The following is a 13,550-nucleotide window of genomic DNA, read 5'->3' on the forward strand; positions in this document are numbered from 1 at the left end:
TCAACCAAAAACAGTCACACAGAACAGAAGGAAAAAACAAAGGGATTACTCACTTTAATGTAAAAGTAAAACCATAAATCATCATTTTGTTTTCCCTCAGAAAAAACCCTGGGATCAAACATTTGATCCACAAATGCAGGCATTCATGGCATACATTACAGATTACAGATAACTTTACACTCAGTTAGTTTATTTGTTTACCTTTGTTGAGTATTCCATGACGGTGAAACAGACCTCACATACATATCCAGGTCTTCTGAAGGTGGTGTTATACTAAAAGAAACTGGTAAATTAAAAAAGGCCGGACAAAAATTTATCCCAAATATTACAAAATATACCAAAGGCACACAAATAAATCAATAATTGCCTACTATAGCACCTGCACTGAGTGTATTTCCATCCTTAATAACATGCTGTTTTAATTATTCAGGGCAGGAAAGCATTGTCAAATAACAAATGTCTACTTCATCTACATCACAGCCACACAAAAAAGCACTCAGCTTACATGAGAAATCTGCTACATAAGCAAGATTTCAGATTTCTAATTTTTGTTGTAACACTTATTGAAATGACACACATCTTCCTTCCAAAATAATAATTTAATTATGGAACCCTCAGACAATGTGGCGGCTGTAAACTGCCCACAAAATGTGCAAATACAGAACATCTGCCTCAGTAAATTGCCAGTCTGTTTGATTTCTACACTAATCAAGCATAATGCAAATTCAAAGGCAGGCATGAAAATGCTTTTAAGTTTTATATTAAGTGACATTTAATAATTTGGCATGGAAGACTTATGGTCAGAATATTATGGCTAATTCAGAACTTGCCAATACAACTTAAGATAAGCTTTTGATTGGAAAACTAAATAACATCAAGTCTGACATGGTCAATTTCAAAGAGCTTCCTAGAGTACAAATGTAGTAGTGCTGAAACAATGTCAACCATTAGCACAATCAAACATTCAATTTTTGCCTAGCTACATTGGAAATAACATGAATTATCACCCCACATAATGACATGATGGAAATAAACGATGGGGAAACACAAGAGATATATGTTATCTACTGATTGAAATTATCTTGGTTAGAGATACACCATACCTTGCGTCAAACATAATGGTGTCAACCCCATAAAACTCAACACATGTCTGTGGCTATGACTTCAGAATAAATTGGATACCGATAAAAATGAAGTTTATCTTGTAAAAAAAAAGAAACCTTGCAGTCTTCTTCATCTAAGAATCTGTGTAAAGCTTGGTAATGTTCATTTACATGTGAGATGTTAGAGAGAGTGAAAACAACATACTTGTTCCACAGCCATGAACACAACCAATATTTCTAAGATGTTCATTTGCATACGAAGACATGCAACTCTTAAGAGCAATTAAATTTTTGACACTTGGAGGAGATAACATCACACTTACAAGCTAGTGTAAAATGCCATACATGTTCCAGTTATTAAAACAAAAAGACACTGTAACAAAATGTTTTTTGCAATTCAAAATTGAAGGATTTAACTAAACTAAAAAAATTTGTCAGAGCCTTTACATGACTGTAGCTCTGCATCCATTATACCACCACTGAATCAATAGAAACCACTAAGAAACAGTAATTTTCTCTGTAAACTGCATGTAATGCTAAGATAAATATTCAAGAGCAACAACCACCACATAATTATCTTAACTAAAATACTTTTAGGATGTTTTTGTTACATTATCATTGTACTCAATTTTTTTGAGAACTTACATACATTAGTACACTGTAAGAACAAAACCTGTCGAGTCATGACACTATTTTGGGTATTTCAGCAATTTTTGCTGACAATGCAGCAATACATTTCATTGCATCATTTCCATTATAAGGAGCAGCATTTTTATGCAGTTCATGTATTATGTCACAAGCTGCTCTTAGGATGCGAATAACATTTGTACCCACTTAAAATACAAACAGGATGTGGTGGAGTAAATGTAAAATTGTTTACTACAAGTTGGAAGAGATCAACACAGAGAATGCACACATCAATGGCTGAGCCAAATGAATAAATTGGATTCAAGAAAAGGTTAACTCCATGAACCACTGTCAAAAGAGGTACATGTAGTTAAGTGCTGTATTCACAACAAAGACTGAGGTCATGCCAAAATTAACAATACCGCTGTCTTTTTGCAGTTAATCAGATGCAAAATTGACCACAAAACGGTCTATGAAAGTTGTTTGCATGGAGATGAAGGCATGCGGTCCACAGGACATTGTTTAGTATATTGAGTGGCTGAATGTAATTACCACATAGTTGACCCTGAAATCTTACTGGTCAAAAGCACACATCCTACATATTGTTATAGATCTTTATTCCACTCCTCCCTACCATGAGTAACACTTGGTTACTTACAATCAAAGGTATTGACTGCTCAACCCTCTAAAGCACAGGAGGTGACCAATATATGGATACACAATAAAGTATAAAAGTGATAAAAAGAAAGAAAAATTTTAACTATAGGGGACATTGTTTGATTCAACCTGAAATTTTCAAAATTAAAATTGTAACAAATCTCACTGCTAGGAACTGTTGCCCTAAATTTGCTTAGTACATTAAGACACCAAACCCTCAGTTTTACTACTGGTATGTAGTAGTGGCAACAGAATTTGATTTTCAGAGCTGAAATCTTCTCATGAAAAAAAAAAGTGGTTAACCAGGGCTCGAATTCAATTTTTGGAGCACTAACCCTTTGGGTTAGTAGACATCTTTTTTACTAACCAAATTATAAAGTTTGGTATCCAAGCTCACAAGTTACGATATCTCAAATATTCAACATTTTGATAATAATGACTAGGACAAATTAAAGAGTGGATGAAATTGCATGGGTGACCTTAAAAACATTGACAATTAAGCACTTATTTTATTTCCCTCTCGTTTACCATGATTAGTCAAGAACAGTACATCTACAGCACATTCTCTAACAAGAGTTCAAGTTGATTTAACAACTTGAGTATTCTAAGTATTCTTCTGAGAGTTGGGTCTACATGCTCTTTGTCCCAAAGTTCACTAATGTTTAAATGTGATAGAAAATTTTACTAACCATGTTGGGTTAGTTGGACACATTTTTAGTAACCAAATGTTGAAAATTACTAACCATTAGTGAACGGGTTACCGTTAATTTTGAGCCCTGTTAACTACAAGATATAAAACATATCAACTATAGTAACTGCTTCAAATTTCTGAAAGCATGGATAAAAGGGAAAGTCTTCAAAAAAGGAGTATGGCAAGAATAAAAGGAAAAAAAAAAAAAAAAAACAGAAGAAAGCTTTAAGTTGTTACTTACTGAGTGGAGGGTTGTGGAGACTTTTTTGCCTTCTTAACTGTGGCATAAGTGGGGCCATCTTCTTGGGCTTTCTCTTTCTCTCTAGTAAGATGAAATGAGTCCTCATCACTAGCTGAGCTTTCATTCTTTTCATTGACAATCTGTAAAAATGCACATTAGAACAGTCATCATAACAGCATTGTACATTCCCTTGATGGAAAATATGATACTCTGACACCTTTCTCCACCCTAGGATCTTCACACACACTGTAAGGTCACCTGCAGCCTGTCACAGAACAAAACCTCAACCAATGGAATAGTTTAACATCCAAATCCAAGAGAGGGGGGCGGAGGAGGGGGGAAAAGAGACAACCAAGTCAAGTGTTTTAACACCTCTATTGCTTTATCATTTCCTAACTCGCACCTTTTGAAGTGATTTGTTGTGTGCCTGTAGCACTGGAGGGTCATTTGTCCTAAAAAGATATGACAGAGAGATTTTAGATAACATGGTTATTTAGTTAGGGTACATCATCACTACATGTTGATTCACTCTCAGTGTCTGCAATCACACAACCAGGGCTAAATTAAGCCAACTTTGAACTCTACTCTTAAATTAAGTAAAAAATATTTCAGACTGCTTTAGCCATATTTTTATGCTTCTTTAAATGCTGCTTCCTATTGAGTAGAATTCTTTATATTTATAAAAATTCAGCTGTATGACCACATCAAAATCAACAGCAACAATTTACTCACATTGCTTCTTGAACTCTAAATATGTCATTGGTGGCATAAGGAGATACCTATAAGTAAAAAAGTTTTGGCCTTTATTATAACGAGAAAAAATTACAAATGAAAGTGAGACAACAATGACAATTTAAACTTCTTCTTTTTAGTAAAAGATGGACCATAGAAATTACCAACCTCAAATAAAGTGTCAAATTCTTCAATAAACCTGCCAACTATTGCATTAGTGCGTCCTTGTTCGCGGAGACCTTCTAATCCATCACCACATCTGTAACAATGCAATTTGTGATACATTTACCACCACATCAGTTAACTCTTTATACCCTTACACTACTGTGCATAGTCTCCATACTGTTCTCTATAATCCGAAGGAGCTAATAAGAAAAAATATTTTTTTAACAGTTAAAAACTTTTTTAGTTGGTGACCATCTCGTTTAGTCGAGATCGTGACCTTAATGTTTGATTCCAGGGTTACGTTGTAAGGAGAAATTAGATGCCAGCCTTTCTTAGGGGTCAAAAAGTTAACTCATAAGCCAAAGACAGCCAGACAGAGTTACTGTACGAGGTAGCATGTGTATCCTATGTAGGTTACCATTCAGAAAAATTTTCTTAACCGTTTACTTAATTGTTGATAATACCAGTTATAAAACACTTTTTCAAGACGATTGGATAACTTGCCAATTTGGGTATGGGGTCATTAATTAACTTTCCTTAATAAGCAAATATAGCAAAAGCGTGTTGGGTTGTTACCTGAAAAAGTTTGGTCCAAATACTATGGATAAAGCTGTTGGACTCATTTTATTGTTTTCTACGAAAGACAACAACACATACATGTGAGTAATTCAACAGTGCAATCATGGACAACATCTCAAAATTTAATGATTAGCTACATGACTTGTATAGAAAAGTTCACTGACTAAATTAATTACCTTCACTCATAGACACAGTCACAAGAAACCGGCAAAGGTACTTGAGCAACTTGTAATTGGATGTTGGAAGCTTCTCTAGCAATGCCTTCATATCAGAGAGACCCCCTCCATCATCTTTATGGGCTAAAACAAGTACCAAAATACAAATACAAAATAGAAAGAGTACATGTATGTCTTAATAATTTAGGAGTCTGGAAACTGTCTAAAATATTGTTTGAAATAATCATTTACCAAAGAAACTGCTATACTTCACAACAATTTTGAGCCCTTAAAAGAAAGCCTTTAATGCAAATGTGTAAAATTCCAATAATCTTTTACGTGTGTTTGATATCGCCAATAAGCTGTACACGTGTCACTCGCCTTTTGCACCACTCTGTCAGGTTGATGAATGAATGGTAAATCATTAGTGTCAGTAAAGATTTATGGCTATTATATAATAAATGAAAGAGAGAACAATGCATGAAAGCGTGTGGATATGAAATGATCTCTCTTTAGTGAGATATCTTATTGAACACTCAAAGAGAAATTCCATGTCTATGCACCTCTGTGTATTATTCTCTATGTCTTAAGTATGAACTCTATCGCACATGGATGTCACAAGCTCATCATCGAGATATTATTTCTCGCACACCTTGATAAATTTTAATGAAATCAGCTGTCATATCTTGAGGAATAGGTGGCTCAGGTAGTTCTCTCTAATAAATAGAAACAGACACTCAGACATGTTTTTACATAAAGTAAAAAAAAAAGGTTATCATTCTGAACAATTTCAGATTCAAATAAAAAACTTCCCCCATCAGTAGAAAAGAGATTTCAGTCAAAAGGGAACAATTATATGATGTGTGTTTAAAAAGCATGATTTCCAATTTCTGCTTCATAAATTAACTGATCAGAAAGTCAATTAGCCAAATTATTACATCCATTTTGAAATCACTGGTGGTCCCTGTAATCTGATTGGCTCTAATTGGTGCGATTCATTCATGAATCGCACCATTTTTTTGCTCTAAATCGCATCATTTTACACTTGACTGAGTTTTTGACACATGACGTCAAAGTCTTTCTGTTTTGCATACAAAATAAGATGTAAAAGCGTTTCCGGTTCTGCTTTTTATTTAAAAACCGGCTCAGTACTGCATCAATAAAATATTTGAATTGACCAAGTCCTGTATTTGGGCGATTTCAAACTGGATGTAATAAAGTGGTAATTGAACCTCATTTCATGCAAATTTTCATCTGAAATAACACGTATGATTTCAGCCTAAATTGCACTCCACTCAGTTCAATTACCATTATCAATTGATCTGTGAATCATTCACCAATGGCCAATGACTCTCTTCTCACCAAGAAAAGTTTGAGTAAACCAGCCACAGCTATAACATCTCCAACCTGATCCAAGTTGGCTTTGCCATCTTGATGGAAGGGAACAAAATACAGTATAAACATTACTTCTTTTTGTATCAAGACCAGAGTTTCAAATTCCAATTCACCATCAGACGATGTAAAGCAAAAGTTAACACAACCAATATTATTATTAAGGAAAAATTTGATACAAACGATAAGAGAGAGATTTGGTTGGACAAAAAATATCATTATCCAGTAAAACAGCAAAATCAAAGGAAAAAATCATAGCATCAAAAACAAGTCTGGCCACATTTCTGCTTCGCTTCACAAAATGGAGACTTGACAGGATTCATATTCTTTCAAGATACAAAGGCTATTTTCAGTTCAGCAGACACTGCTTTAGAAAAACAGAAATTGCAACACAGTGACTGGTAAGTTTGTTTTTCCCAGTATAAAGAGCAATTTTCAATGGAGTGTTGAAAGTAATCCACGATCATTGCTTTTTCTTTGCCTTACTTTCTTTAGTAATTGGCCCTGAAAACTTGCCCCACTCTCTCAACCAATCAGATTCAAAACTAAAACCAATCATGACTTAGTGAATTGTGTTTTCCTACACTTTTGACAACTTGCTTGTTTTTACTTCAAGTTCTCATTGGCTCCTAGGCCCAGTTGCTATTTGGCAGATAAATAGCTATCTGGCAGATAAGTGATAGCAAAACATTTAGCATTATCCAACCTTTATACAACTGGGACTTGGTGAATTTTCCTTGGTTTCATTGGCTGTTTTGATTGCTTTAGTTTTGGTTTTAGGACAGTCCATTGAAATGCTCTTCAACATGGCAACAGTATAGAAATAAAACAGGATTTAGACATCACCTCTGTCGTATGTTGCCTTGAGGGACTCGACCACCTTATGATTACCACTTATTCGAAAAATTCCTTCCTGGTTTAGACCTAAGTGACAGAAACAAAGTTGATTAGTACATACATGTACCTCATATGAACTGAGTTTGTCACCTGTATTGTAAGTTCCAGGCCAAGCTTTTTCTGCCTTGCTCAGGCAATAAGCATGCAACCCATTCAATATAAAACTGAGTCAAAAAGTTATGTTCTGTAACTTATAGTACAGACCAAGAAAACAGGTTAATGAGATATTTCTTATGTCACTGGGTTCAAATCTGGTAATCGGAACAAACTTTTGAATTTAGCTACAACAAAATTGACCTATCATACCATTCAAAGTACTAACTGAGAGATATACATATAAGAAAGTTCATTACATACCATGTATATAGAGTAAGATAAGTACACATGCAAGACAACTACAAAACAAATAGTAATATCACAATTACCACCCCACCCCCTTAAAAAAAAGAAAAGGAACATGTAACATTAACTTTACCATGCTTTGTTAGGTATTCTACTATGCTTGTGATGATTGGCGGTATTTCTCTTCCTTCAGACCGCTTCAGTAACTCATCAATAGAAACCCCAAAGGTCTTGTTGGTCATTGCCGGTGCACCTAGAAAAACACAAACATCAAATGGTAAGAATTCAATAATAAATAAAAAAAAAAAAAAAAAAAAAAAAAAATGCCATTATTGATCTACAATTAAGACAATGTCAAACATATTGCCTAAGTGTATAGCATTTATTTGTTCAAACTGGTTTGATACTTTAGTCTCCACATCTTGGGGCAGTCGTGATGAATAAAAAACAAAGAAAATTTTTTTTGATACACAGTATGTTTCTTCGAATTTTTTTTCCTGCAGGGAATCTAAAACCACAACCACAATAATGGTTTTAACCACTATAAAGAGTTTCTAAAGCTGAAGTTACAACTACACAAAGCCCTTTTTAAATGGCCTATACATAGAAGCAAATTGATTCTTCACAGTGGATTACAAAATCTAAACAGATATACTGTAAGTTGCATATGTTTTGGTATAATAACAAATAAGAGATAACAGGAATTGTCAAGAAAAAACAGGAACACAAAGAAAAACAATGCTGATGTGCAAATTTACCTAAAATCAAATAAGTTTACAATAACTAGATAGGAGGTTGATGGAGTAAAGGGCCAAGAAACATTATTTCTACTTCACTTCAACCTGAAACACAAGGTACTTTTCAGGAAACATTTACCAAAATTGTATATGCTTTGCAAAATTTTTAATTTGTGAGCATCAATATGACGTTGTATAAATTTATCACGAGGGAAAGATACAATCTTTAGAGAGTTGCACTTTTGTGGACGTTTGAAAAACTGTTATGTTTATGATATTAAATTTTGATGGTGTTTTTAGCTGATTACATCTATCTATTTTTTAATGAAAAGTCATCTGTTACCATTAATTCACAATAACATTCCATTTATTTTTCTACCTCTTCCCTAACCACAGAGATCATATGATTTGCTTCTGCTCTCAAATATTACTGACATTTGAATTGAATATATCTCATATTACTTTTTTTATTTCATGTTCATAGCACTACATAATTAACGTGATTCAACTAGGTAACATTTACTTACAAGTAGCCACTTGTCAGACAAGGATGATACTAAAAATACTTGCTTCTACTCAAGAAACAAGATTAAAACGATTCCATAAATAATATCTTTGGTTGATATTCTTCACTTGGATAAACTGAATTTAGAAAATGTTACTTACCACTACCTGTACTTCTTCTTTTTGGCAAGGGTGAACTGATTTTTTTTTTCATCTTTGCCATTCTTGACTCGGAAGTCTGCGAGACAGAGAGTTGATCGGAGCCCTAAAGGACGAACAATCAAGGATTTTGTAACAGACTTCTAAAAAATTATCATAGCAAATATTATTTCTTGACAGGTCACTTTACAAGGTTTTACTTGAGAATAACAGCTAAAAGACCTAACACTTTCAAAATAAAAGAAATTCTTCCATTTACCAAGCGAAAAAATTTGTAGATCATTTGAAATTTGTTTAAACACGTAATACATAAATTCTCTTATGGAACTGCTCATGACAGTCCATCACATGACATGTCAGTGATACTGTCAAACAAAATGTGACCAACTTGCATGTAATATTTTAGAGATCATTGTTTATTAATGATATCAATATTCTGTAAACTCCTCTATCTGATATATTGTAGTTATTTTCAAGCTTTAACACGATTGACAAAATGTTCACTACAAAAACCTAACCAACAATAAAGGTCAACCATTTTGGTTTCATCAGACAAAGAGGTGAAATTGACATTTCACACAGACATCTCATGCATTCCAATTTCCTGAGTCTTAAAAATTCCCAGTGCATTGAACCAAAACAATCTTCCCTTCCCCACTCAGACATTGTTATTTCGCTCATACTTTAACAATCCCATCATTCAGCCAATTCACTTTTTCACAAGAAGATCTGGATATTGGGAATACAATTCTTGCTCTCAAAGAAATTAAGTTTTGACCCTTTGCACCAACAATATCTGTCCTTAAATATGTATACAACTGTATTCTAAGCAGCACCTGTTCAGCTTTTCAGATGAGAATAGTATTTCAAAGACTACAAAAAATAAATGGCTGGAATCCTAAAACATTACAGACATGTATTTACCATTGATTGATTTCAATTTTAATTTCAAAACACTAATAAACTCCCACAAAAATCCCGAAAGGAGGAGTTAAGAGCAAAAATAGTTCTTGGAAGAGAAAGTGTATAAAAAAATTATGCAATAATAAATTGTGTGATACAAACTGCATTTGGTGGGAGTGAAGCGCTTATGGTTGAAATATCACAGGTATGATAAACTGCCTTTCCTTAAATACATGTAGCCATGTGCATTACACTGCAGGCCTAACAGCTCACCAGCAGAAATAATGACTACAGCCGGTAAAGACAAAACAGACGCATCTGGTCTTTAAATTTGAAAGGCAAAATGAAATCGCATATTGCAATAGAGTAATATTCCAACAATTAAAATTGAAAGGTCCGAAGGGAAGTCTCTTTGTCCAGATAAATAGAATAGATGTTATAAACACGACAACCAGAAACTTAAATCGCTTTAATGTAGTGCAGATAATTGTTACTGTCCGAACAAAATACAACGTTAGCACACAGCTCAGGAAATACGATTCTGACCACTGTAAAGCTATAAGGAGCATTTCGGTTTACTATTAATATTCACGGCCAAGAACGGGAGAACGCGGAAAATATTGTGGGATTATGTATTCGTTAATCTTACCTGCTGATTTCTCACGGAAACGCTTGACTCTGAGGCGCATATCAACATCGGGCGTATAGCCTGTGTAAGACCTGTTTCTACACTACGTTGTCGGTTCACCCCTCCTTCCCTCTGACTCATAGATCCGTGCTTCCAAACTTACATTCAGCGTAATAATGCGAAAATAAACAGCGAATAGATCGACCATGCGAGGCTGCAACGATAATGCACCGTGAACCACTGAAAAGATTCCTTAATAGAGCTTGTCAGATTCTCATGTTAGACAGAATCTTTGTGAATGTCAATTAAACTAGTTGGATTTTACGACACAAAACCATTGCAAGTTTCTCCTGAACTGTTGGAAACTGGCATGATCCCGCTCAAAACTTTTATGAAGCAGTCACGTACTGATTAAAGACGTAGCAGTCCGAAGCAACTCGAGTCGTTGATGCGATTGCTGACGACCTAAACAGAAAATTAGGGAGCTAAAGTCAGTTTTAATTATATGACAGAGGTTTGCTTCTATGTTTGCAAACAACACAACGCCTTTATCAATTCTTATGCAAACAAAACCTAACAAGATCTCCTGAGAGTGGTCGTAGATTTCCCTGTCATTGATGAAGTCGGTCTTGAAAACGGTATACAGAATAACAACAGGTAATTAGCCCAACTTGCGATGATCGTGGTCAAAGTGTTCATTTTACATACCTTTTTGACGAAGAGTTTCATAGAGCTGCAGCGTTGGAAAAGTAAATAATGATCCCTCTAAAAGGACGAATAAATGTCACTGGATAGTCATTCAGTCCGTTGTTTTCAAACGCTTCGGGCCCAGAAAAAACTTCTTTCTCGGAACTTGCTTGGCTGAGACCGCTTTCCTCAGTTTTTTGTTTAAAATAGGGCAGGTGCTTATAAATCACTTCTTGAAAGTGCCTGGAGAAAACCCGCGATATTCGACAAAGACAGCTCCACCACTTAATTCTTCAGTTAACTATCTGAACTTGTTTTGCTTAAATTTTTCGTGTAAATACAAGCGCACATCAAAAGAACCAATCAGACAGTGGAATTTCAGTCACATGGAATATCCCATGGATCATCTCGGGGAAATTTGAGGCAAATTTATTGTCATTTTGTTCAGTGATTTAGTTGTTACAATCCTCCTTTTTCAGGTTTTCAGAAATGTAGTTCCAGATATTAGGTTCATGATTATCTAACTAATTTCCCCCTTTATTTCTGAGCTAGTAGGCATTCTGCAATCCAGTGCCAGGTGACAGTTATGGGGTCACGTTGCAAGGGATCCTATGCATGTTTACAAAATTTGCGTCCTTCTTTGAGTAAAACTGTTCAAAATGATCCCAATCTGTCTCTTATGTGCTCTTCTGAGTATGATATACCACTACTGTAACACCACACTATGTTTGTGACCGCCGTATCATGTAACTAGGGGCTCTCAGAAAAGAAATTCTTTCGCTCATGCGCTTGCGTAATTTTTACAAACGTCACTTCCGGTTTTAATGCCCGGCTCCAGACTTACTAGTCTTCCAAACATTCTTAATATTTATATTCCTTTGGACTTCAAACATTGAAATATTACTTGGTTCCTTTTGGTCTAAATCAGAGTCATGGCTCAAGTTAGCAACTCCCGACTGAGGGACTCCCAAGCTGTAAGTGTTTGAATTTTGTTGTCTCCCTCACCTTTTCAGTTGTAGATCTTCTTTGTAAACACTTCGCGTTGTATCTATGGTAGTGGAATTCGCTTCCATTGCTTGAAGTTTGAAAATCGAGATTGCTTCGCGACTTCTATTCTCTTCTTTAGTCTAAACTTCGTGTTTGATTTCCTCTGAATTAAAAATTCCTTCTCACATATATGCTCTCAGTTGTTTGATATCAGGAAAGGGGAAGGAAACCTCCGTGTAGTAAGCTTAAACGGTGCATGTAGGCTTCTTGATGTCTGGTGTTTGTTTGGATTCGCCTGTTCGCCTTGTTGGCGAGGCATTGAACTTCTTTAGGTTTAAATCCTAATCATGACGATTATGCGTAAGCCTGAAATTGTATCGAATATTTTCGGCTAATTGTTAAATTCTTTTCAAATTTGACCGGAAAACTGGTAAATAAGCTTGATTGCGATTGAGTAAACTCTCGTTGGAGTTTCTTTCTTCCCTCAATGAAACTTCATTTTGCAACCACCAACGATCTCAATAATATTAACACAAACTTATACTCTTTTCTTATAAGTAGGTGTAATTAGAATCTCAGTAAGAGAGGTAAGGAAAGAGAACGCCGAACGAACCGTAGGTATTTGAATTTATTTGCCTAAAGGTGTATACACACCTTTTTCGAATAACTGTTTCAACCGCTGCTTCGAAATTTGACATTATTTTTGTCGGATTAATATGTTATCCTTTACAGAGTGAGCGGCTAAAACCAGCTTTTACACAGCTGTTACGAAATACCAGTCATTAGAATATCTTAATCCTTCTATTTTTCAGTTTAATAGAGGTTTTGATTATGAGCTTTCTTTGAAAAAAGTCCCGATTGAGTGTACCTTTGAATTGATTTCAATAGTTCCCAACAATCACCTTTTATGAAATAGAAAAATCTGTAATCTGTTGAAAGATTTATTGTGGATTTCATTAAATATGTCAAATTTGCCCAATCTTCTTGGTTGGGTGTTCATGGAAAAGTTAATTGGAAACCAATGTGGTTATTTTTGTGTAAAAGCATATTTACCAATTTTGGAGGTTTTGTTGTCCAGGGTCATTTCCTGGCTAAAGTTACATAGTTAAATTGAATTTTGTAATAACTGGTCTAAACTTAAATATTTTTTTCACCTTTCTGATTGACAAAACCAGTATTTGTATTATTATTGCAAGGGTAGTTGCATGATTCCAATCAGCTATCAGTCGTATGATCAGTTTGGAATAAAAATGGTTGTTTATACCTCAAAAGTAATAAAACTCAAGCACAAACCTTTGTTTATGATAAAATTGGTGTAACAATCCCAATATTGCATTTTAATTCCACATGATTAAATGCGTTTT

General features: G+C 34.7%; 2 protein-coding genes across 6 annotated transcripts in view; one reads left to right on the forward strand and one right to left on the reverse strand.

Moving 5' to 3' along the window:
- LOC111340791 (protein FAM13A) overlaps window positions 1–11,516 on the reverse strand; it is a 24,280-nt gene extending 12,764 nt beyond the window's left edge. For 2 of the 4 annotated variants that reach the window (XM_088754375.1, XM_022947693.2), the window contains exons 1-14: window positions 11,221–11,516; window positions 10,534–10,977; window positions 8,985–9,087; window positions 7,715–7,834; window positions 7,189–7,266; window positions 6,313–6,380; window positions 5,603–5,666; window positions 4,972–5,094; window positions 4,793–4,850; window positions 4,220–4,310; window positions 4,052–4,098; window positions 3,723–3,771; window positions 3,320–3,459; window positions 202–273 (exon numbers count right to left, since the gene is read on the reverse strand). In XM_088754375.1, the coding sequence (XP_088610501.1) occupies window positions 202–273; window positions 3,320–3,459; window positions 3,723–3,771; window positions 4,052–4,098; window positions 4,220–4,310; window positions 4,793–4,850; window positions 4,972–5,094; window positions 5,603–5,666; window positions 6,313–6,380; window positions 7,189–7,266; window positions 7,715–7,834; window positions 8,985–9,087; window positions 10,534–10,653 (1,133 nt within the window). In that variant the 5' untranslated portion in view covers window positions 10,654–10,977; window positions 11,221–11,516. Of the gene's footprint in view, window positions 1–201; window positions 274–3,319; window positions 3,460–3,722; window positions 3,772–4,051; window positions 4,099–4,219; window positions 4,311–4,792; window positions 4,851–4,971; window positions 5,095–5,602; window positions 5,667–6,312; window positions 6,381–7,188; window positions 7,267–7,714; window positions 7,835–8,984; window positions 9,088–9,240; window positions 9,280–10,533; window positions 10,978–11,220 lie in introns of those variants that run through there. The other 2 variants (XM_022947692.2, XM_088754376.1) reach the window with 2 other exon arrangements.
- Window positions 7,722–13,550, forward strand: part of LOC111340793 (bifunctional 3'-phosphoadenosine 5'-phosphosulfate synthase) — a 21,559-nt gene continuing 15,730 nt past the window's right edge. The window contains exon 1 of one of the 2 annotated variants that reach the window (XM_022947698.2): window positions 7,722–7,858. In XM_022947698.2, the coding sequence (XP_022803433.2) occupies window positions 7,856–7,858 (3 nt within the window). In that variant the 5' untranslated portion in view covers window positions 7,722–7,855. Of the gene's footprint in view, window positions 7,859–12,020; window positions 12,174–13,550 lie in introns of those variants that run through there. The other variant, XM_022947695.2, reaches the window with a different exon arrangement.

Source organism: Stylophora pistillata, chromosome 3 (assembly GCF_964205215.1).
Source record: "Stylophora pistillata chromosome 3, jaStyPist1.2, whole genome shotgun sequence".
Taxonomy (NCBI): domain Eukaryota; kingdom Metazoa; phylum Cnidaria; class Anthozoa; order Scleractinia; family Pocilloporidae; genus Stylophora; species Stylophora pistillata.